At 48.4% G+C, this 21,364-nt stretch overlaps 1 protein-coding gene across 1 annotated transcript in view; it reads left to right on the top strand.

Moving 5' to 3' along the window:
- Positions 1 to 6,876: 6,876 nt before the first annotated feature.
- The window catches only part of ARSA (arylsulfatase A), a 77,765-nt gene continuing 63,277 nt past the window's right edge, over positions 6,877 to 21,364 (top strand). The window contains exon 1 of the mRNA XM_030216681.1: positions 6,877 to 6,982. Coding sequence (XP_030072541.1) covers positions 6,885 to 6,982 — 98 coding nt within the window. The 5' untranslated portion in view covers positions 6,877 to 6,884. The remainder of the gene's footprint in view (positions 6,983 to 21,364) is intronic.

Below are 21,364 nucleotides of genomic sequence, written 5' to 3'. Positions count from 1 at the left end.
TCAGTGTATTGCTGGATGTCTTGCACTACCTGGTGTAAAGCTCTCATCTGTTTCACTAAGGAACTCTCACCCTGTATCTGCAAGGAGCCGGGAAAGGAGGGTAGTGGTGGTGGCCTAGCATACATCATCTCGTAAGGAGTAAGGCCGGTAGCCTTGGGGGTACACCTAAGATGCAGCAAGGCCAGTGGAAGCAGGTCGGGCCATTTGGCTTTTGCTTCTTGGCATAGCTTGGCTAGCTGGTTCTTCAGGGATCGGTTAGCCCTCTCCACTACCCCACTGCTTTGGGGTCTCCAGGCACAATGCAACTTCCAATCGAGGCCCAGTCTGGTACTGAGCTGTTGTGTTACTTCGCTAGCGAAGGCGGGACCGTTGTCAGAGTTGATTTGCTTGGGGAGACCATATCTGGGTAGGATTTGATGAAGTAGTAGGGAGGTAACTTCTTTAGCCATTTCCGTTCTAGTGGGCTGGGCTTCAATCCATCCGGTGTAGGTACACACGGCGACGAGGATAGCTTTGTAGCCGCGCGCCGGGGGCATGTGTGTGAAGTCAATCTGGCACACGTGGAAAGGGCTGGTGCCTCGGAGAACATGTCCTGGCATAGGGCCGGGCCCCGTTCGAGGGTTGTTCCGGGCACAAGTCGCGCATCGGCTGGAAGCGTTTTTTGTCCACAGGGATAGTTTGTTGATGTAGTAGGTCTTTTCAAGTAAGCGCCCCAGGGCGTCCCTTCCCAGGTGGGTACGGTCGTGAGCCTCCTTGGCCACCGTCCAGGCCAAGGCTTCGGGTATCCATATGCGCCCATCCTGCAGTATCCACCAGCCATTGCGTGACTGTAGACCCTCTTGTTGGGCCCATTCCGTTTCTTGGGGGGTGTAGATAGGGGTCTCCGTAGGGAGCTGGACGACGAGTACGGGGTCAGAAGGGTGAGAGGAGTGGGGGAGCTGACTTGCCCTTTTTGCAGCGTCGTCTGCCCGCTGATTTCCCCGGGCAATAGGGTCCGTTCTCCCGGTGTGGGCCCTACAGTGCATCACAGCCACCTTCTTCGGTTTCCATACTGACTCAAGTAACTGGCAGATCTCAGCGGCATTTGCAAGTCCTTTCCCCTCAGCTGTCAGAAATCCCCTCTCCTTGTACAAGGCTCCGTGCACCTGGAGGGTGAGGAAAGCGTATTTGGAGTCTGTGTAGATGTTAACAACCTTTCCTTCAGCCCACTGGAGGGCTCTGGTGAGGGCAATCAGTTCCGCCTTCTGGGCTGACGTTCCGGGCGGCAGAGCCATAGCCTCGATCACGTGGTCCTCAGACACAACAGCATAGCCAGCTCTTCGAATTCCCTCTATCACCTGGCTGCTTCCATCGGTAAAAAGGGTAATCCCCCCTTGCCAGGGTTGGTCCTTCAGGTCAGGTCTGCTCGAGTGCACAGTGGCCATTACCTCCTCACAGTCGTGGAGTGGTGATTCAGGGGCCGGAAGGAGGGTGGCAGGATTAAGGTTGGTTGTGTCCAGGATCCGCACCTCCGGATTTTCGCACAGGAGGGCTTGGTATTTAACCAATCGGGAGTTGGTCATCCATCTAGGTCCGTGGCTCTCGAGTAGGCCGCGGATGGCGTGGGGTGTGGTCACAAAAGTGTTTGGCCAAACGTGAGTTTATTGGCCTCGTGTATCAGCAGACAGGCCGCCGCAATGCTTCGGAGGCAGCCCGGCCATCCTCGTGCCACGTTGTCCATGCTCTTGGAGAGGTATGCTACAGGGCGTTGCCAGGTGCCGACCAGTTGGGTGAGGACTCCAAGGGCCAATCCCTTCTTTTCGTCGATGAACAAGTGGAACGGCTTAGTCACATCTGGCAGTCCGAGCGCTGGTGGGGCCGCAAGGGCATCCTTAAGGTCCTGAAGGGCTTTCAGTTCGCTTTTCTCCCACCGGAGATCTTGGCCCTCGAGTTCAGGCCCCTTAAGTTTGGCATACAAACTGTGGGTCAGGATAGCAAAATTGATGATCCAAATGCGGCAATATCCAGCGGCTCCGAGGAGTGCCCGTAGTTCCTTCTTATTTGCAGGAGTGGGTTGGTTGCGGATGGCTTGGGTTCGGGGGGTACCGAGCCTTCGGGTTCCTTCTCGGAGGCGGAAACCCAGGTATTCGACTTCGATCTCGCATATCTGGGCCTTCTTGCGACTGGCCCGGTACCCCTGGGCTTCCAGGGTTTCAAGAGGTAAAGGGTAGCCTCTGCACAGTCCGTGTATGTTTCACGGGCCACCAACAGGTCATCCACGTATTGGACGACAGGCCCATACTCGTCCTGATACGTCTTCAGGTCCTGGGCGAGTTGGTCGCCGAAGAGGGTAGGCGAGTTCTTGAACCCCTGGGGAAGACGGGTCCATGTATATTGCTGCTTGGTTCCCGTCTGCAAGTCTTCCCACGTGAAGGCAAACAACTTTTGGCTGTCAACAGCAAGAGGGATGGAAAAGAAGGCGTCCTTCAAATCAATGACACTGTACCACTTAGTCTGGGATGGCACTTGGGCTAGGATGGAGTAGGGGTTTGGTACGAGGGCAACTATGTCGGCTACCTGGTTGTTGACTTTTCTCAGGTCCTGGACGGGTCTGTATTCTGATGTTCCTGGCTTCTTGACGGGCAACAATGGGGTATTCCACGCGGATCTAGTCGGTTTAAGGACCCCTTGTTGGAGGAGTTTCTGTAGGTGAATTTGCATACTATGCCGGGCCGCATAGGGGATATGGTATTGTCCTTGGGTGACAACTTGAGCGTTCGGTTTGAGCTCAATCCAGATAGGGATAGCGTTAACGGCCAGTCCTCCGGGGTTCACTTCTGCCCATACATCAGGCACTTCATCCATTATGGCTCGTCTCTGCTGGGCAAAAGAGGTATTCTGGTCGTAACGGCAGCTGCCAGGCCCTACAGTTGGGGGAGCGTGTAGTCTCCATTCTTCTCTTACTGGGCAGATGAGTGTCACTGGCCGATCTTCAAAGCGAGCTTCTACCTCACCCGTGGTCTTGAACTTCAAGGTGGCCTGGAGCTTACAGAGTAGGTCTCGACCAATTAAGGGGACTGGGCATCCAGGGATGTGTATGAACTGATGGGACACCATCGTCCCTCCGATCTGGACTTGGCGCTCTTTGAGGAGGGGGGCCGCAAGGGATTTCCCGGAGGCTCCCACAATTGGTATAGTTTCTTTCGTGGCTGGGGCTATGGCGGTGGTGATAACAGATCGCTGGGCCCCCGTGTCTAGTAAGGCCTTCATAGATTCTGTCCCCACCCGAATTTCCACCAGAGGGTCAGTGGGGACTCTGCCCTCCCGGTTTCTTCATGCTGTGCTGTCTCGGGTGGCGTCCACAGCCATCTGCCATTCCCTCCGGTCATCCCGTCCTCTCTCTCTTCGGCCCCTTCCCCGGCCTCGCCTGGGGGCCCCCGCACGGTCGCCTGTCTCCTCCTCTCTCTGCCGGTCCCATGATTCCTCTTCTCTCGGGCTGTCCCGTATCTCCTCTGGACAATCAGCCCACCAGTGTCCTTCTTGTCGGCAATTTGCACACTGGTTACGCCCTATGGGGGACCGCGTTCCTCTTGTTCTCCTGCCCCTCCCTCTTGGTCTAGACCTCATTCGTTCTTCCAGCACCGTGGCCAACACATCTGCCTTCTCCCGCATCCGCCTGGTCGATTCCTTCCGGGCCTCCACCTTCTCCTCCTTGTCGCGATATCCGAATACGCGATCAGCTATAGCTTTCAGTTGGCTGAGGCTCATCCCTTCGAACCCCTCCGTTCTCTGTAGCTTTCTTCGTATATCCGGTGCTGACTGGCTAACAAAACTCATAACCACGGTTGGGAGGTTCTTAGGGTCTTCGGGATTTATCGGGCTGTGCCTCCTGAATGCGTCCATAAGTCGTTCAAGGAAGTCCCCTGGACTCTCGTCCTTCTGTTGGACCACACTGTGGATTTTCCCCATGTTGGTAACCTTCTGCTTCCCCTTCTTTAAGGCGGCCAGGTACGCCTGCTGGTATCGGCGGATAAAGGTTTGGCCTTCAGCGGTTCGGTAGTCCCACGTAGGGGCAGCGATGGGCGCCTCCGTTTCTATTAGGTTCTGTAAATTGGCATGGGCTGGATTAGCATCCCGGATGGCTTGCTCCATATTTTGTTGTAAAAGGCGGCGTTCTTCAGTGGTCAGGATGTGGGCGCTCAACTGCCTAAGGTCTGCCCAAGTCGGATTATAACTGTATATAATGCCTTCCACCAGCTCTACCAACTGCTCGGGTTTCTGGTCGTAGGACGGCCCATGGAATTTCCAGTTATACAAATCGGCACTTGAGAAGGGAACGTGGCTATAAACTGTTGATTCAATGGGCTGGCCCCCCCCTTCCGCCGGGTTAGGGGTATAGGTGGTAGACTGTCGAACTGGGAATAAATGGGAGGTTCCCCCTTTTCGGCCGGACGGGAAGGCCTGATGCGGACTCGATTGGGGGAACCGAGTAATGTTCTTCACAACCCGTTTACTTTTCCGTGTGGTTGCGGGGCCAGGTGACTCAGGTGAGGCTGGTTGGGACGTCTCCCCGGCATCTGACTCTGACCCGGAAGTCTCGGCGTCAGCGGGGCCTTCTGCTAGGCCCGTAAGGTCAGGGTATATAGGGGCATATGGCGGCGGCGCAATGTCGTCTTCGTATGCGTCCGCCGTAGCAAGTATCGGGGCTTTTGGAGGCTTCTTCTCGGGCGAACCCTGAACTTTCCCTGCGGTTTTCTTTGGGGGTTTCTTTCTAGAAAGTGTGTTGGTAGTACTGGGCGTGGTTCCTGCCTTGGCTATGGTAGCAGGGGGCGTGGTCTCAGTGGCTTCAGTGCTAGGGGCGGTAGGCCGTATGGGGGCGGTCCCTGCGGCCTTCGGGACGGCAACGGTTGCCGAGCTTTGGAGAGCGAAGGCATGGGTCGGCAGGGTTCTAAGTTTAGTTTTCCGGCCTTTTCTCTGCTTTACCAACATGAGGGCGGCCTTTTCTACCTTCCGTTGGGCCCAAGCCGGCGGATCCCGGACTACATCCAACCACGCTTCTATGTATGGAATGTCCTCGGGACAGCCTGGGTTTCCCTCAATTATAACAATATTCATGACCGCCGCCACTTTTGCATACTCGAATGACCCTTCCGGGGGCCATCCAGCAATTCCTAGCCCCGGCCACATAAATTGACATCTCTGTATCATCCCGGCCCTGCTACATTTATCTAGGTCGAACACTTCGCTAAAGTGTTCCGTCATTAAATCTAACGGTGAAGACCCACCCCCGCCCATCCTAACCTGAGTGCCAAAGGACAGGTGACGGACAAAGGGGGAAAGGGGCGGTGGAGGAGTAAGGGGTCTCGTTCCACCAGACACAGAAGGGTCAACACTCGGCCTGACCAGGACGCGGTCGCCCGGCCTGGAACTGCAAGCCCATTCACACACTTTCATATGCCACAAGAAACCCTCCCGTTCGCCGCTCGGTTTCGTCGTCGGAGCCTAGTGAGTTTCGGGACCTAGTCGGATACCAATAGTCCGTATTAGTCACTGGCTAAAAGAGGGTGATCACGCCTCTTCTTCGGTCCTTACTGGGCCGGTCACTACGTAGAGTATACTCGCCTGTCCGCCGGGGTCGCAGGCCGCGCCGTCGTACGCTTCTCTCTGAAATAGAAAAAGGTGCCTTGTCGGAACCACACAGCCCCCTCCACAGTCAGGCGGAGTTGATCGGCCCTCCTCCGGGAGATGGACGCTGAAATCAGCGGTGGCCACTCACCACCTTCGCGGGTGGGGGTCGATGACCCGGTCCGACCGCAGTGGGGGAGGGGAAGAATATAATCCGATTCCCCTTTCTACTTCCGTCCCATCTGGGTCGCCAATGAAACAGGTGGGAAATCAGAAGACGAAAGGCAAATATTTGGTTCCAAACAAGGCAACTTTATTGCTAGCAAGTGAACAGCACCGAGTCGTCTCGGGACACTGTGTGTCATAAACCATCTGACACTTACATTTATACTTCCCTACTGGGCCTGCGCATTTGGCCCCTTACACGTCACAACCGACATGCGCAGTAAACATTTGTAGTTCTTACAGTACAAAATTGTAGTCTCAGTACGTACACACGTCATAACACTGAAATGATACTGGCAAGAAAAACGAAACTTAGCAGCTTATTCTTTACACACACAATGCTCCTTTCTAGCACATGAGATAAGGTTCGGCTCAGGAATGCAGGTGGGTGTCAGCACCCACCAAGGTCGTCTATTCAGATGGCGTTGCTACATGCAAGCTGGTCTTGTATAAGCCTTGCTAACTATTGTTACAAGCTATATGTCTAATAGCCCTGCATTCTGTCTGTACATTAGTAAACAGCAAACTTCTTTTGTTAGTAAACAGTAGAACTGGATAAGGCACAAATGTCCAGTGCAGTAATAGGGTGTGGCTAAACAGCCAAAAGCAGAGGTAGAGTGCATAAGTATAAGTTCATCAGTAGGCACAAAACATGAGGTTGTCCTGTTGCTCAGTAGTATTCATAGTATTTGAACAGTATCCGGCGTTCCACTCCTTCAAAAAGGTACCTGAGAATCCTCCACTAATGGTTGATTAGAAGACTTCTTGGTATAAGGCAACAAATAATATATTCTGGAAACGGGAGGGTATGATTGTTCTGGAATTTTCCAAATTTCTGCAAGATATCTTTTGTTTAGGAAAATGAATAAAACGCAACGTCTTCCATCTTTGTTGATTTTCCAAACATTCTATTTCCCTTTGCAATAACAAATTCTCCTTAATTAAAGCACATTGTCCCTCTTGAACTTTAATAGCATCAGACTTAGTTGATGCCTCAGAAGACTCCAAATGCTGGACCAGGCGGAGCAGGCAGGAGGAAGAGGGAGACATTCTAGATGGTGAGCAGTGAAACTGGGGCAATAAAGGGGAGACATCCTTCGGCTCCAAGCAGCAGCAGGACCCAGAAAGACACACAGTTGCAAGAGCAGAACAGGTAAAATACTTGGAGAAGGGCCCCTTTATCAGGGAGCTCATTTGTCGGGGGCCAAATTGTGGGTAGGCCCTTTTGTCAGGGACTAATTTGTCAGGGGCTTCTTTGTTTTGGGGGGTTTTTTTGTTTTCGTTTTCTTTTTTTGTCGGGGCTATTTTGGCCAAGTACCCAGTGGCGTACCAAGGGGGGGGGGCGGTGGGGGGCGGTCCGCCCCGGGTGCACGCCGCTGGGGGGGGTGCCGCGCGCCTGTCAGCTCTTCGTTTTCATGCTCCCTTTGCCCCGGAACAGGTTACTTCCTGTTCCGGGGTAGAGGGAGCATGAAAACGAAGAGCCGGCAGGCGCGCGGCAACCCCCCCATCAGCGTGCACCCGGGGGGGGTTATTTTGCCGGGGGATCGGGGGGGGGTTTCGCTGGTGGGGGGGTGCTGCACTGTTCCGGGGGGGGGGCGCTGCACCCGGGGAGCGGGGCGTATCGGCGATCCGCCCCGGGTGTCAGCCCCCCTAGGAACACCACTGCAAGTACCCATCAGCAGTGGTGTCGCGAGGGCAGCTGACACCCGGGTGCAGCGCGACGCACCATCCCCCCTCCGTAGCGCAACACCCCCCCCCTCCCCGCCCCGCCCGCGAGAACATACCTGGAAGGCGGTGAGAGGCGGATGGGAGGGCCAATCCGCCGAGAGCACGCCGCTGGGGGGGTGTCGGCGCCTCGCTGGTTCCTTGCTCTCTCTGCCCCGGAACAGGAAGTAACCTGTTCTGGGGCAGAGAGAGCAAGGAACCAGCGAGGCGCCGACACCCCCCAGCAGTGTGCACCCGGGGCGGACCGCCCCACCGCCCCCCCCCCCTTCCTACGCCACTGCCCATCAGCATATATCTTAGTCATGCAGGTAAGGAATGGCTACTAGATTTAAGGCAGATGGGGGTAATTCTATAACTGGGCATCTGATAGGCAACTATTTGGCTTTATAGAATACTAGTGTAACAGCAAAAAATGCACACTTATAAGATAGGCACAAGTGCTTACATCGCAGGTAGAGCTGGTATTAAGTGTGACCTGATCGTAAGAAGTCCATAAAAACAGAGGGCTCGAAGCTGGAGTCAAACACAGCTCTGAATATTCCACAAAAACCAAAGCTCAAATTATGTGCTACACTATAGAAAATGCCATAAACTAATGAGGACCTGCTTCAGAAATTATAATTATTATGAAAAGAATGGAAAGCATATTGTTCAGTACTTTAACAGAATGAAATGGTCATGGCAGAGGCTGTGTGGGAATTAATAAGACACCTATGAGGAATTCAAAGGCATTTTAAAAAAGCAATGGAGTCAAACAATGCAAACATATTTCAGATCAAGTGGGTGTATATTGTTACTATAATATTTTTTTTTAAAGCTGTTGTAACATTCACAGCTCAAACACCTTCCAGATAAGAATCTTTAACATTTCCTACAAAATTTGACTCATTTTTTGTTTTCTTTGACAAAGAAGTTTCCTCCTGCTCCAGCTCGATCGGAACCAGCCTCTATTGAGCAGTGGCAGTACAAGCCTTTATTTGAAAATGCGTGGGGATTTTCACCCAGTTTTTAACTCCCTTCTAACTCGGCTTAGCCCTTGATCAAATGTGTCACAACAAGCTATAGCTCCCAGGGTCTGGCCGTCAGTTGTTGCCATCCTATGATGGGTGAGACTCCCCAGCAGGGGCTGTGACCTGCTGTCTTCACAGTATCTTTCATTTTTGCTGGTCCACAAAGCAGGGCCCAGATCCTCCACGTAACACTGTGTTGCGCTTGCCGCTGGGCCACTGCCATTGCAACGTTTATACTTGGATGTCTAAAGTAAAAACATACCTCTGGACCATACATTGTGATGTCAGTCTACACGTAGACGTCTGAGGGGTCTTTTACTAACAATCTTCCGAAGGCTACTGAAAACTGACCTGTTCAAGAAGGCATACCATAATGATCCATCCTAAATACTAAATAATTAGACTTTACATGAACTAGACAAAACCGAACTCTTGTCACTTCTTTATTTATTTGTAGCATTTGTATCCCACATTTTCCCACCAATTTGCAGGCTCAATGTGGCTTACATTTGCCGTAATGGCAGTTGCCACTTCCGGGTAACAGAATTACAAATGGTGTTGCGCTAAGGTGCATACCTACATGGTAACATACATGGAACATAGTATATCTGGAGCAGATCATGGTATAAATATATACCCTGTGCATACATACATAGTAAAAGGAATACATTATGGTATTACATGATGGTTCCTGAGTAATAAATTGGATTGTAACATTCATTAGGACATTGCTACTAATGAATACGCACTACCACTTTAATCCTTATGTCGAAAATGATCTCTCTATAGTCAATGACCTAACTTATGCTACTATTCAATCTATCACTCAGGAACCTCTATGCAATACCTTAATGTTTTCTTCTTCACCATGTATGCATGCACCTTAATGCAATACCATTTGTAGCTCTATACCCGGAAATGGCGATCGCCATTACAGCATAATGTAAGCCACATTGAGCCTGCAAATTGGTGGGAAAATGTGGGATACAAATGCTACAAATAAATAAATACAGTGCAATAAAGTTTTGCACCTACTGCACATTAGATGAATAAATTAACATGTGGTAACTCAAGTGCAAAGCCTGTATGTTCCCAGTGCACAGAAAAGTACTCTACCATGGACAGGGGTGGCTCAAAGCAATCTAGCGCCTGAAGCGGGGGCTGAAATGCTCCCCCCCCCCCCCCCCCCCCGACCGTGGTCTGGTATCTCCCCCCTTCCTTCTTCAACCCCCTATTTCTAAAAGGTGATGACAGCAGCAATTCCCATAAGCTGCCCTGCCACTGGCACCTGCCTCTTCTCTCTACTGTGGCCTGCCTCTGAGGAAACAGGAAGTTACATCACAGAGGCAGGCCACAGTAGAGAGAAGACACTGGTGCCGGTGGCAGGGCAGTCTATTGGAATTGCTGCTGACTTTTAGTAAACAAAGTTAGGCTCAGGGAAGGGGACTGAAGAAGGGAGAAGCCAGACTTGACTGTGGCCAGTGTGGGGAGATATGCCGCTCCCTGAAGAGTACCGCCTGAGACCCCCGCCTCAGTTGGCCTAATGGTAGGACCACCACTGACCGTAGAGTAAGTATAGTTACAGATAGGAGACAATAAGTGCCTTTGTGCTATCTGCACCAGTTACTACATGCTACTTGCTAAGAACAGTCTACATCTATTCCTTTCCCATGACCCTCCCATTCCCCCACCCCATTACAAGCTATGCAGTTGCCATATGAAGTAACATGCACTACTTGTCATCCTGGCACAGTAATAGTTACCGGCGTGGGCATATGTTAGCAGTTAGTGAATGCTAATTCATCTGTTAACTACTTAATGCACTCTAGTAAAAAGGCCTTTAAATATGGGAACTTGCTGGGTCATACCAGTTTCAGGGTTTATGGCCTGATTTTCTCTTCCAGTAATAGCAAAATGAAAAATAACCCCCACAAAATGCAAAGCAATCAAAAGCAGTTCCCTCCCTTGTACCTCAGGGATCTGTCCTGGGACCTCTTCTCTTCTCCATCTATACTTCTTCCCTTGGTACTCTGATCTCATCCCATGGTTTTCAGTATCATCTTTACGCTGGTGACTCCCAGATCTACCTCTCCACACCAGAAATCTCAGCCGATATCCAGGCCAACGTATCAACCTGCCTGTCTGACATTGCTGCCTGGATGTCTCAGCACCATCTGAAACTAAACATGACGAAGACTGAGCTTCTTATCTTTCCCCCTAAACCAACCTCTCCTCCTCCCCCATTCTCTATTTCTGTCTATTTCTTCGACTCCTCCCTCTCCTTCTCTGCACATATTCAACAGACTGCTAAAACTTGTCGTTTCTTTCTGTATAATATCAGCAAAATTCGCCCTTTCCTTTCTGAGCACACTACCAGAACCCTCATCCACGCTCTTATCACCTTTCATTTAGACTATTGCAACTTGCTTCTCACAGGTCTCCCACTTAGCCATCTCTCTCCTCTTCAATCTGTTCAAAATTCTGCTGCAAGACTAATATTCCGCCAGGGTCGTTATGCTCATATTAGCCCTCTCCTCAAGTCACTTCACTGGCTTCCTATCCATTTCCGCATACAGTTCAAACTCCTCTTATTGACCTATAAGTGCATTCACTCTGCAGCTCCTCAGTACCTCTCCTCTCTCATCTCTCCCTACATTCCTCCCCGGGAACTCCGTTCACTGGGTAAATCTCTCTTATCTGCACCCTTCTCCTCCACTGCTAACTCCAGACTCAGTTCCTTTTATCTTGCTGCACCATATGCCTGGAATAGACTTCCTGAGCCCGTACGTCAAGCTCCATCTCTGGCCGTCTTCAAATCTAAGCTAAAAGCCTACCTTTTTGATGCTGCTTTTAACTCCTAACCCTTGTTCACTTGTTCAGAACCCTTATTTTATCATCCTCACTTTAATATTCCCTTACCTCTTGTTTGTCCTGTTTGTCTGTCCTAATTAGATTGTAAGCTCTGTCGAGCAGGCACTGTCTCTTCATGTTCAAGTGTACAGCGCTACGTACGTCTAGTAGCGCTTTAGAAATAAGTAGTAGTAGTAGTAGATGGTGGGTATAATGCAATAAAGACTGCATGACAGAAGTAATTTAAAAAAAAGAGGTCAGCACTGCCTGGGCTATACGAAAAATAGTGTCACTTTACCACAGGTGGCAATATCAAAGGTTCTCTAGACTATCACAGCCCAAATCATTTTTCTGGCCTATCATATTTTTTCTCTGCAGTGGCTGAATCTTGCAAACAGAGCAAGCATGTCTTTTTTCATGCATGGTGGAGGCAGAAAGGTTGACAGAGATTCCCAGGCCCCAACAGCAGAAACTGAAGAAGATGTGCAGTGGAAGCATTTTCCAGGTTCATCAGTAAAAGAGGGGCCAGTGACCCAGTAAAACCTACACACATGAAGAGCAACTAGCAGGAAGGCCAGGACCTACCAGACACCGAGACCGAGGAGTGGAGGAGTGGCCTAGTGGTTAGGGAGGTGGACTTTGGTCCTGGGGAACTGAGGAACTGAGTTCGATTCCCGGCACAGGCAGCTCCTTGTGACTCTGGGCAAGTCACTTAACCCTCCATTGCCCCATGTAAGCCGCATTGAGCCTGCCATGAGTGGGAAAGCGCAGGGTACAAATGTAACAAAAATAAAATAGATACTATTGGAGATTCTACATGGAATGTTGCTACTATTGGAGATTCTACATGGAATGTTGCTATTCCACTAGCAACATTCCATGTAGAAGGCTGCGCAGGCTTCTGTTTCTGTGAGTCTGACGTCCTGCACGTGCACAGAAGCAGAAGCCTGCGCGGCCACATTGGTGATCTGCAAGGGCCGACTTCTACATGGAATGTTGCTAGTGGAATAGCAACATTCCATGTAGAATCTCCAATAGTAGCAACAGTGGAGGAGTGGCCTCGTGGTTAGGGTGGTGGACTTTGGTCCTGAGGAACTGAGTTTGATTCCCACTTCAGGCACAGGCAGCTCCTTGTGACTCTGGGCAAGTCACTTAACCCTCCATTGCCTGCCGCATTGAGCCTGCCATGAGTGGGAAAGCACAGGGTACAAATGTAACAAAAATAAAATAGATACTATTGGAGATTCTACATGGAATGTTGCTACTATTGGAGATTCTACATGGAATGTTGCTATTCCACTAGCAACATTCCATGTAGAAGGCTGCGCAGGCTTCTGTTTCTGTGAGTCTGACGTCCTGCACGTGCACAGAAGCAGAAGCCTGCGCGGCCACATTGGTGATCTGCAAGGGCCGACTTCTACATGGAATGTTGCTAGTGGAATAGCAACATTCCATGTAGAATCTCCAATAGTAGCAACAGTGGAGGAGTGGCCTCGTGGTTAGGGTGGTGGACTTTGGTCCTGAGGAACTGAGTTTGATTCCCACTTCAGGCACAGGCAGCTCCTTGTGACTCTGGGCAAGTCACTTAACCCTCCATTGCCTGCCGCATTGAGCCTGCCATGAGTGGGAAAGCACAGGGTACAAATGTAACAAAAATAAAATAGATACTATTGGAGATTCTACATGGAATGTTGCTACTATTGGAGATTCTACATGGAATGTTGCTATTCCACTAGCAACATTCCATGTAGAAGGCTGCGCAGGCTTCTGTTTCTGTGAGTCTGACGTCCTGCACGTGCACAGAAGCAGAAGCCTGCGCGGCCACATTGGTGATCTGCAAGGGCCGACTTCTACATGGAATGTTGCTAGTGGAATAGCAACATTCCATGTAGAATCTCCAATAGTAGCAACAGTGGAGGAGTGGCCTCGTGGTTAGGGTGGTGGACTTTGGTCCTGAGGAACTGAGTTTGATTCCCACTTCAGGCACAGGCAGCTCCTTGTGACTCTGGGCAAGTCACTTAACCCTCCATTGCCTGCCGCATTGAGCCTGCCATGAGTGGGAAAGCGCGGGGTACAAATGTAACAAAAATAAATAAAAATAAAAAATAATATAAACATTGCCCTACTGGGTCAGACAAAACATCTATCATATCCAGTATCCTGTTTCCAAGAGGGACAATCCAGAGCACAAGTACCTGGTAGAATCCCGAAAAGTAGTAAGATTCTATGCTACTTCTCCCAGGAGTAAGCAGTGGTTTGAGTGTAGGACAACACTAATGAAACCTGGGTGGTGCCATTCACCCCCACAACATCTGGAGGCCGAGGAGGGGGAGGACCCTTGAAGGGACCTGTCTCCACTGGAAGGGGAAGAAGGGGTGCTGGAACAGCCCCCCGTCAGCTATGCTGGAGGGTACAGCAGCTATGCTGGAGGGTATAGCAGCTAAGGCCCACCCTGAAATGGCTGCAATGCCTGCTGGTGGACCTACCCAACCAGACACCCACAGAGACTTGCAACAGGATCTGGTGGCCCGTCGTGAAATACTGGGCCAGACTATGTCAGTGCTAATGATGCTCCATGAGAAGTGGCTGCAGCAGCCTCAATGAGGGCAATGGACCATCACTACTCAACCCATACATATACGCAGATGACAAAACGATTTACAACCCATTCAAACAAGATCTAAAGGAAATTTCTAATGACATCAATCAAAGTCTCCAAATCATGCATTCATGGGCAGACGCATTTCGGCTGAAACTTAATGCAGAGAAAACCCAATGCCTAATACTCACCTCTCAGCATAACAAGAACAAATTCACCGCCATCAACACTCCAAATCTAAATCTTCCAATCTCAGACAACCTAAAGATTCTCGGAGTTATCATCGATCGACATCTAACACTTGAAAACCACGCGAAAAACACAACCAAGAAGATGTTCCAATCCATGTGGAAATTAAAAAGAGTTAGACCTTTCTTCCCAAGGACTATCTTCCGAAACCTGGTACAATCAATGGTGCTCAGTCATCTAGACTACTGCAATGCACTCTATGCCGGCTGTAAAGAGCAAATAATCAAAAAACTTCGGACAGCCCAGAACACTGCAGCTAGACTCATATTCGGTAAAACAAAATACAAAAGTGCTAAAACCCTTACGAGAAAAACTACACTGGCTCCCACTCAAAGAACACATCACGTTCAAAATATGCTCCCTAGTTCACAAAATCATTCACGGAGATGCACCAGCATACATGTCAGACCTGATAGACTTACCACCCAGGAATGCCAAAAGATTATCACGCACATTCCTTAATCTGCACCTCCCTAACTGCAAAGGTCTGAAATACAAACTAATGCACGCGTCAAACTTCACCTACTTGAGTACACAGATATGGAACGCATTGATATGGAACGACTTATGAATTAATGAACTTCCGCAAACTATTGAAGACCCATCTCTTCAACAAGGCATACCACAAAGATCTACCAATGTGAACATACATAACTCCTCCACATATATTCAGAACTAGCTCAAAATATCTGCTTGTTCACTATTATCGTGTTTTACCTTTTTCACGTTCCCAAGATTCCTCTGTAACACTAATTGTATATTTTCCAATATATGACCACTATTCATGAATATTGTAAGCCACATTGAGCCTGCAAAGAGGTGGGAAAATGTGGGATACAAATGCAATAAATAAATAAATAAATATTAGTTTAGAGTGTTTTGTTGTTACAAATATAATGTTTACAGTTGTTTGCATACAAAGGTCTGTGTTTCCGCTCTGTAAAAAATTGTGTCTGTTTCCAGATATGTAAGGCTGACAGATGCTGTGGTGCCAACACTATTAGTCAAGCCCTGGTAAAGAGAGACTGCAGAACCAGGATGGAGGGGGGAGGGGGTACAAATGGGGAGAGAAGTGTTCAAAGGGCCCTCAATGTTGACAATCAGAGCGGCTCCATCTGAATATCAAATGCTCTACCAGAGGGCTGTGCTAATGGGGAGGGATCTAATGGGCCCTGTAACTGAAGAAGGCCCTGTGGGACTCAAACCTGGCCCACCCAGAATCCTAAGCCACATCCCAAACCATCATGCTATGCCCGTAGTAAGCAAAAATTAAGTGACGGCAAAAGTTTGGGAGAACAAAGCTGTGCTGGCTGTTTTCTCTGTTTCACCCTCTCTTCCTCAAGCAGGGACAGTGTGGGGGGCCTCATTGATAGTATTCCCATGTGTAGTACATGTTCTCAGGTAGGTGGGGGAAGGCGTAAGAAGGCACACCAGAGTACATGCTGAAAGGCTGGTTATCAGAGGCCATGTCCCAACAGTTCAACAGGGACTACCAGTTAGTGGGCAGGTCTGAGGCCACTCAGCTCGCTGGGTGGAGGGCCCCTGTATCGGAAGGCCCTGATAAGGAATGGAATTGTCATGCAACCCAAAGATGTATGCCTCTACATCCAACACTGCAAGATTCAAGGGGTATGGTGCATCGTGTACCTCAGAGGTTAGGGTGCTGGACAGCCATGTGGGTACAGAAGGAAGGACTGTGGAAGTGGTGTGGAGAGCACAGTGAGAGGAACACAGAGGAGTAGAAAGCAGGAATAGACACATTGATGATCGGCCTAGGCAGGGGGGGTGGTGGGGGAAAGAAGGCACCTAAACATTACCGATACCAAGGCAGGCAGCACCAATATAGATCAGAGAACACTCGATTCTAAATAAAGTGCATAAAGCCAGTAGCCTAGAACTATCGCCAGTGCTATACCATTGTCGGATGTTTCTCACATTGGTTTGTGCACTTTATTTAGAATCAAATGTTCTCCGATCGATATTGATCTATATCGGTGCTGCCTTAGTTGCATATCTCAGCGTGCCTGTACTATGATATCAATTTATTGGTTCACTAAGCAAGTGTTGGGTACAGACTCCTGAAGCAGGCCATATGGCCCAAAACATGATTTGTGTTGAGTCTTTTGTGTAGGGAGAAGTAGTCTTTATTCCAAAGCACCAACAAATGAAGACCCGTCACAGGTCCGTGTTTCAGCAGAGATACTGCCTGCATCAGGGATCTAACAAAATTGCTCTCCGCCGAAACACAGCCCAGTGCCGGGTCTTCATTTGTTGTGCTGTGGAATAAAGACTACTTGTTCTCCCTAGACGTTTAGAGCTGTGTGACTTCCTCTACTCTTCTGGAGTTTTGTCTGATTTGTGTAGAGGTCTTCTCCTGTTGTTTCGTTTGCTTAAACCCTATCGAACCTCACAGTCAACATCCCAAGACTGAGAAAACTCATGACCAACCTTCACCCTATAATTTCTACTCTTGTAGAGAAAGAAGTAACAGATTCCATCTTTCTATGTGTCGTTATAAAATACTAGTGTATGTGGCAGAAATGTCATCTATACCGTAGGTGCAGACACTTATACCTGCTCTAAAGCAAAACGTTCTTATAATATTGTGTTTGATTCCTTCTGTTGTTCATATTCACATACACATATAAAAATCTGTCATACTCTTGCTACACACATTTCACTACTATTCGTTGCCCTGTTTGAAAACTGTCCTCCTTTTCTACAAGTAAAAGTACAAATTGATGGTTCTTTGAGTTTGGGTGGCTGTTATAATCTATTTTTTGCTTTTACCGTAGTAGCTGTTCATTGTTGCCCTCTAGAAGCTATTGCCCTAGATAATTGCTTAGTCTTCTCTTCCATAGTGGCTGGACCTACCCTGCACATATAACCATCCCCAGTTCCTGCCTGACTTACACTTGATCTTAGCAAAAAGAGGCTGAGAAGTAATTTTTCCACTTAAGAGCTTGATTCATCCGAGTAGAAAAATACTTACTGCAGAGCAGTGGCGTAGCCAAGGGTGGGCCTGGATGGGCCCAGGCCCACTCACTTTGGGCTCAGGCCCACCCAGTAGCAGCACACTGCACACCTATGATGTGGCTGGCAGGGGTCCCTAAGCCTCACCAGCCAAAAACTCCCAACAACTGTCCCTCCTGCATACCTTGTAAATAGCAGATCTTCGCCTGCAGCAAGCAGCAACTGATACATACTATTCGCACCAGCCCCACAGCCTTCCCTCTGATATATTCCCACCTATGCGGAAACAGGAAGTTGCATCAGAGGGAAGGCTGTGGGGCCAACATGAGCAGTGTGTATTAGTTGCTGCATGCGAGGGAGGGAGGTTGTTTGAGAGACCAAATGGCATGCATGCGAGAGAGGAAGAGACCAAATCACTTGTGGGACAGGGCAAAGATATTCTGCCCACCCATCCTGGGCTCAGGCCCACCCAAAATTGGGTGTCTGGCTACGCCCCTGCTGCAGAGTTTGCATGCACAAACTCCCTCCAGAAAAAAAGTACATGGGGAGTTAAAAATGAAGTGCAAAAGAGGCAGAGAAATTCTGAAAGGGGTTTCTCCCCATGTACATACCCCTTTGCCTATGGAGAATTCCTTTGAAAATTGCTCCTCCCCCGTCTATTTCTTTGACAACAAATGTACACATTGCCAAACGAATAAATTTTGAGTCATAAATATAAAAAGAGATAAAGTTGAATAGAGAGGGAATAGGAGGGGGGGGGGGGGGAATGTTGTATGGTGGTGTCTAATTGTTAGCTGATCCTTTTGGCTCCTACAGTGCTAATTGTTAGATAATCCCTAACCAATGTTGGTGTCGTGAAATGTGTAGACAGCTCTCTAGGGAGGGCAATTTGATACATCATACAGGTGAGTGTCAGAGTCAGAGCCAGTTCTGAATAATAAAAGCCAGTATGCATGCACAGTATCCTGCTGTAAATTATTACGGAAAGGATCATCTGTAGCTTCTTCCCTATCAGTGGGGACATAGCACCCTCTAGTGACTCCTTTTTAGGAAAGCAGTGAGTACTCAAGACCAGAAAGTGGTTGTAGGTTGGACCAATCAGCTGATCTTTGGCTTGACTACTTGACTATGGTCCTCTACTGGACCAGAACTGGGATGGATAGGAGTTTCTCTGAGATAGAAACATATTTCTCAGTTTCAAAATAAAATGCAGAGGTGGAAATGATGAGAGCATGTTGAAAATGCCCTCCTCATTCTTACAGCATTCATTAACCAGGCAGAAACACCTAAAAGATGAGCCTGTGTCTAACATACATGATATGACCCGAAGGTTGCCACTGAGCCTGAAAAGAAAACAGAGGAAACTGAATACATTATTTATTTGTAGCATTTGTATCCCACCATTTTGCAGGCTCAATGTGGCTTACATTTGCCGTAATGGCGGTTGCCATGTCCGGGTAACAGAATTACAAATGGTATTGCGTTAAGGTGTATACATACATGGTAACATACATGGAACGTAACATAGATGGGACAGATCATGGTATATATGATATATATATACCATGTGCATTCATACATGGTAAAGAAGAATACATTATGGTATTGCATGAAGGTTCCTGAATATTAAATTAGATTGTATCATACATTAGGTCATCGACTGTGGAGATCATATTTGACATAAGGATTAAAGTGTTAGTGGTTGTTCATTAATAGCAAAGAGGTTAATCAGTCAAATGATAAGATTTTGGTTTTGTCTTCATCGTGTTAAGTCTTATTATCTAGTGTTTAAGATGGATGTTTATGATATGCCTTCTTGAACAGATCAATTTTCAGTAGCCTTCGGAAGATAGTTATGTCTTGCCTTGTTTTTATGGCCTTCAGTAGTGCGTTCCACAGCTGCGTGCAAATGTATGAGAAACTGGTCGCGTATGTGGATTTATATTTTAGCCCTTTACAGTTAGGGTAGTTAGGGCAATCATTATCAGAAAAAAGAAGATAATATTGACCTGCAGAGTTTACTGTGTGGTTATGCGGCCATCTTCATTGCCCTTCTGTCACTCTTAGGTTATTCAACTTTCCTATTCAACCTGTAAATTTTTTCAAATCTTTATGTAATGAACCTCCTAGTGTAAAAATACACTTGTAAATAATTCAGCAGAAAAAGTCAAGGTCAATGATGTTTCCAAAGAACTCCACACGCAAAGGAGATTTGACAAGAAAAATGAGTAAATATTTTATTAAATAATAGTACTAATAAAAAAAATTAAAGCATTTAAATATGTTGCATTTATGGTGCACCATTTGCTGAGGTTTGATGGTAGGGCAACAGAATGGTGCAAGGTGCTAAATACTTCTTTACAAATTGTAATAAGTTCCATTTTGTGACAATTAACCTTACCACTCTTTCAAACATAACTTCTGTAAACAAGATAACATATCTCAAAGGTTTGCACTTAATGGGTTGTTACTCAGTTCCCTCAGTGCAACAAGCAGGTTTTAACAAAAAAAAAACAGCCTCATATAAGTATTTTTTTAAAACACTTTCTCCTTTGTGTAACTCAAAATCAGTCAGGTAGGTGTCCTATGGTGAGTATATTGAACATAAGGGAAAGGGAAATGGGACTTGATATGCCGCCTTTCTGAGGTTTTTGTAACTACATTGAAAGCGGTTTACATATATTCAGGTACCTATTTTGTACCAGGGGCAATGGAGGGTTAAGTGACTTGCCCAGAGTCACAAAGAGCTGCAGTGGGAATCGAACTCAGGTCCCCAGGATCAGAGTCCACTGTACTAACCACTAGGCTACTCCTCCACTCTAAGTTTACTCAGATCTGAGATTTTATTTAAAATAAACACGTGTGCACACCGTGTTGTTACTGGTATATTGAATCCCTGCTAGTGATGCGGCTGTCTTGCACTGGGTACCATAGGTATCTCAGTTCTGCATCTCCTTGGGCATCAGCTCACCGGCTCCAGAACTCCAGGGTACCTACTAACCTAACTAAAAAAAAAAAACACACACACACAAAAAGAGAAAACCCTGACTCCCTGCTTTTGGTGACTATTCCCTAGTTCCAATCAGTGCTTTCTTTGGCCCAGGGCTGTGAAAGCTACCTTGGGCCAAATAAAAAGATAAGCATGGCAATTCACTACCTAGTTCCCACCCTTTACCCCTCAAATTCTCACTCCCATCCATACTATACCCCCTACTGGCAGTGTCAGGGAGGTAGGCAGGATCTCTCAGAGGTGGGTGCCTGGCAGGAGGCACCCGCAGTGGCAAGTTTTAGGATGAGAGTTCTCGGTGCTAGATTCTAATTTTTCTTCAATGGTGCTTCAAATGGGACACACTTTAACGCAGGCTTTCTTGGGGCCTGAACCCTTGGCTCAGGGGCTTCTTCCTCTTCTGGGCAGGCCTCTCCCTTCATCAGGCAGATTCCCACCCAGCCGGCTTCCTGCTCTCTTTCTTTCTCTCTCGCTCTCTCTCAAGACTACTTACAGTCCAAATCAGTGGCGTAGCCACAGGTGGGCCTGGGTGGGCCAGGCCCACCCACTTTCAACTCAGGCCCACCCAAAATTGTGACACTCTTGCTGTAGCTGGTGGGGATCCCAAAACCTTGCCAGCTGAAGATTTTCTTTCCTTCCAAATGTCAGCCAGCAGCACTTGCCTTGAGCTGATGCTGAGACCGGCCCTTCCACATATGCTCAGTTTTCGCACATGCAAAAGCACTGAGTATGCACGGCCTGCTGGCAGCAACATCAGTTTGAGGCAAGTGCTGTCGGCTGCTGTTTGGAAGAGTGCTGGCTGCTCGAGGAGGAGGAGGAAATCTTCAGCTGGCAGGGTTTGGGGATCCCCGCCAGTTCAAGTATTTAATATTTGGGGTTTGTGGGCAGGGAAGGGTGGAGAGAGGAGCAAACCGGAGGGGGCTAGGAGGACAAATTCCATGCCCACCCACCTTGGGCTCAGGCCCACCCAAAATTGGCCATCTGGCTACGCCCCTCCAAATTCTTCTCCTCTGTTCAGGCTTGCCTCTCCTTTCCAGCCTGCAGCCTCCTTTCTCCTCAGGCTCCCTTCTCTGCCTCCAGTCTATCTGTCACCTCTCCTGCCAGGGCTTGTTTCTCTGTTGG

The sequence above is a fragment of the Microcaecilia unicolor genome, chromosome 10, assembly GCF_901765095.1.
Source record: "Microcaecilia unicolor chromosome 10, aMicUni1.1, whole genome shotgun sequence".
In the NCBI taxonomy this organism is placed as follows: domain Eukaryota; kingdom Metazoa; phylum Chordata; class Amphibia; order Gymnophiona; family Siphonopidae; genus Microcaecilia; species Microcaecilia unicolor.
This window is presented reverse-complemented; position numbering and strand designations above follow the sequence as displayed.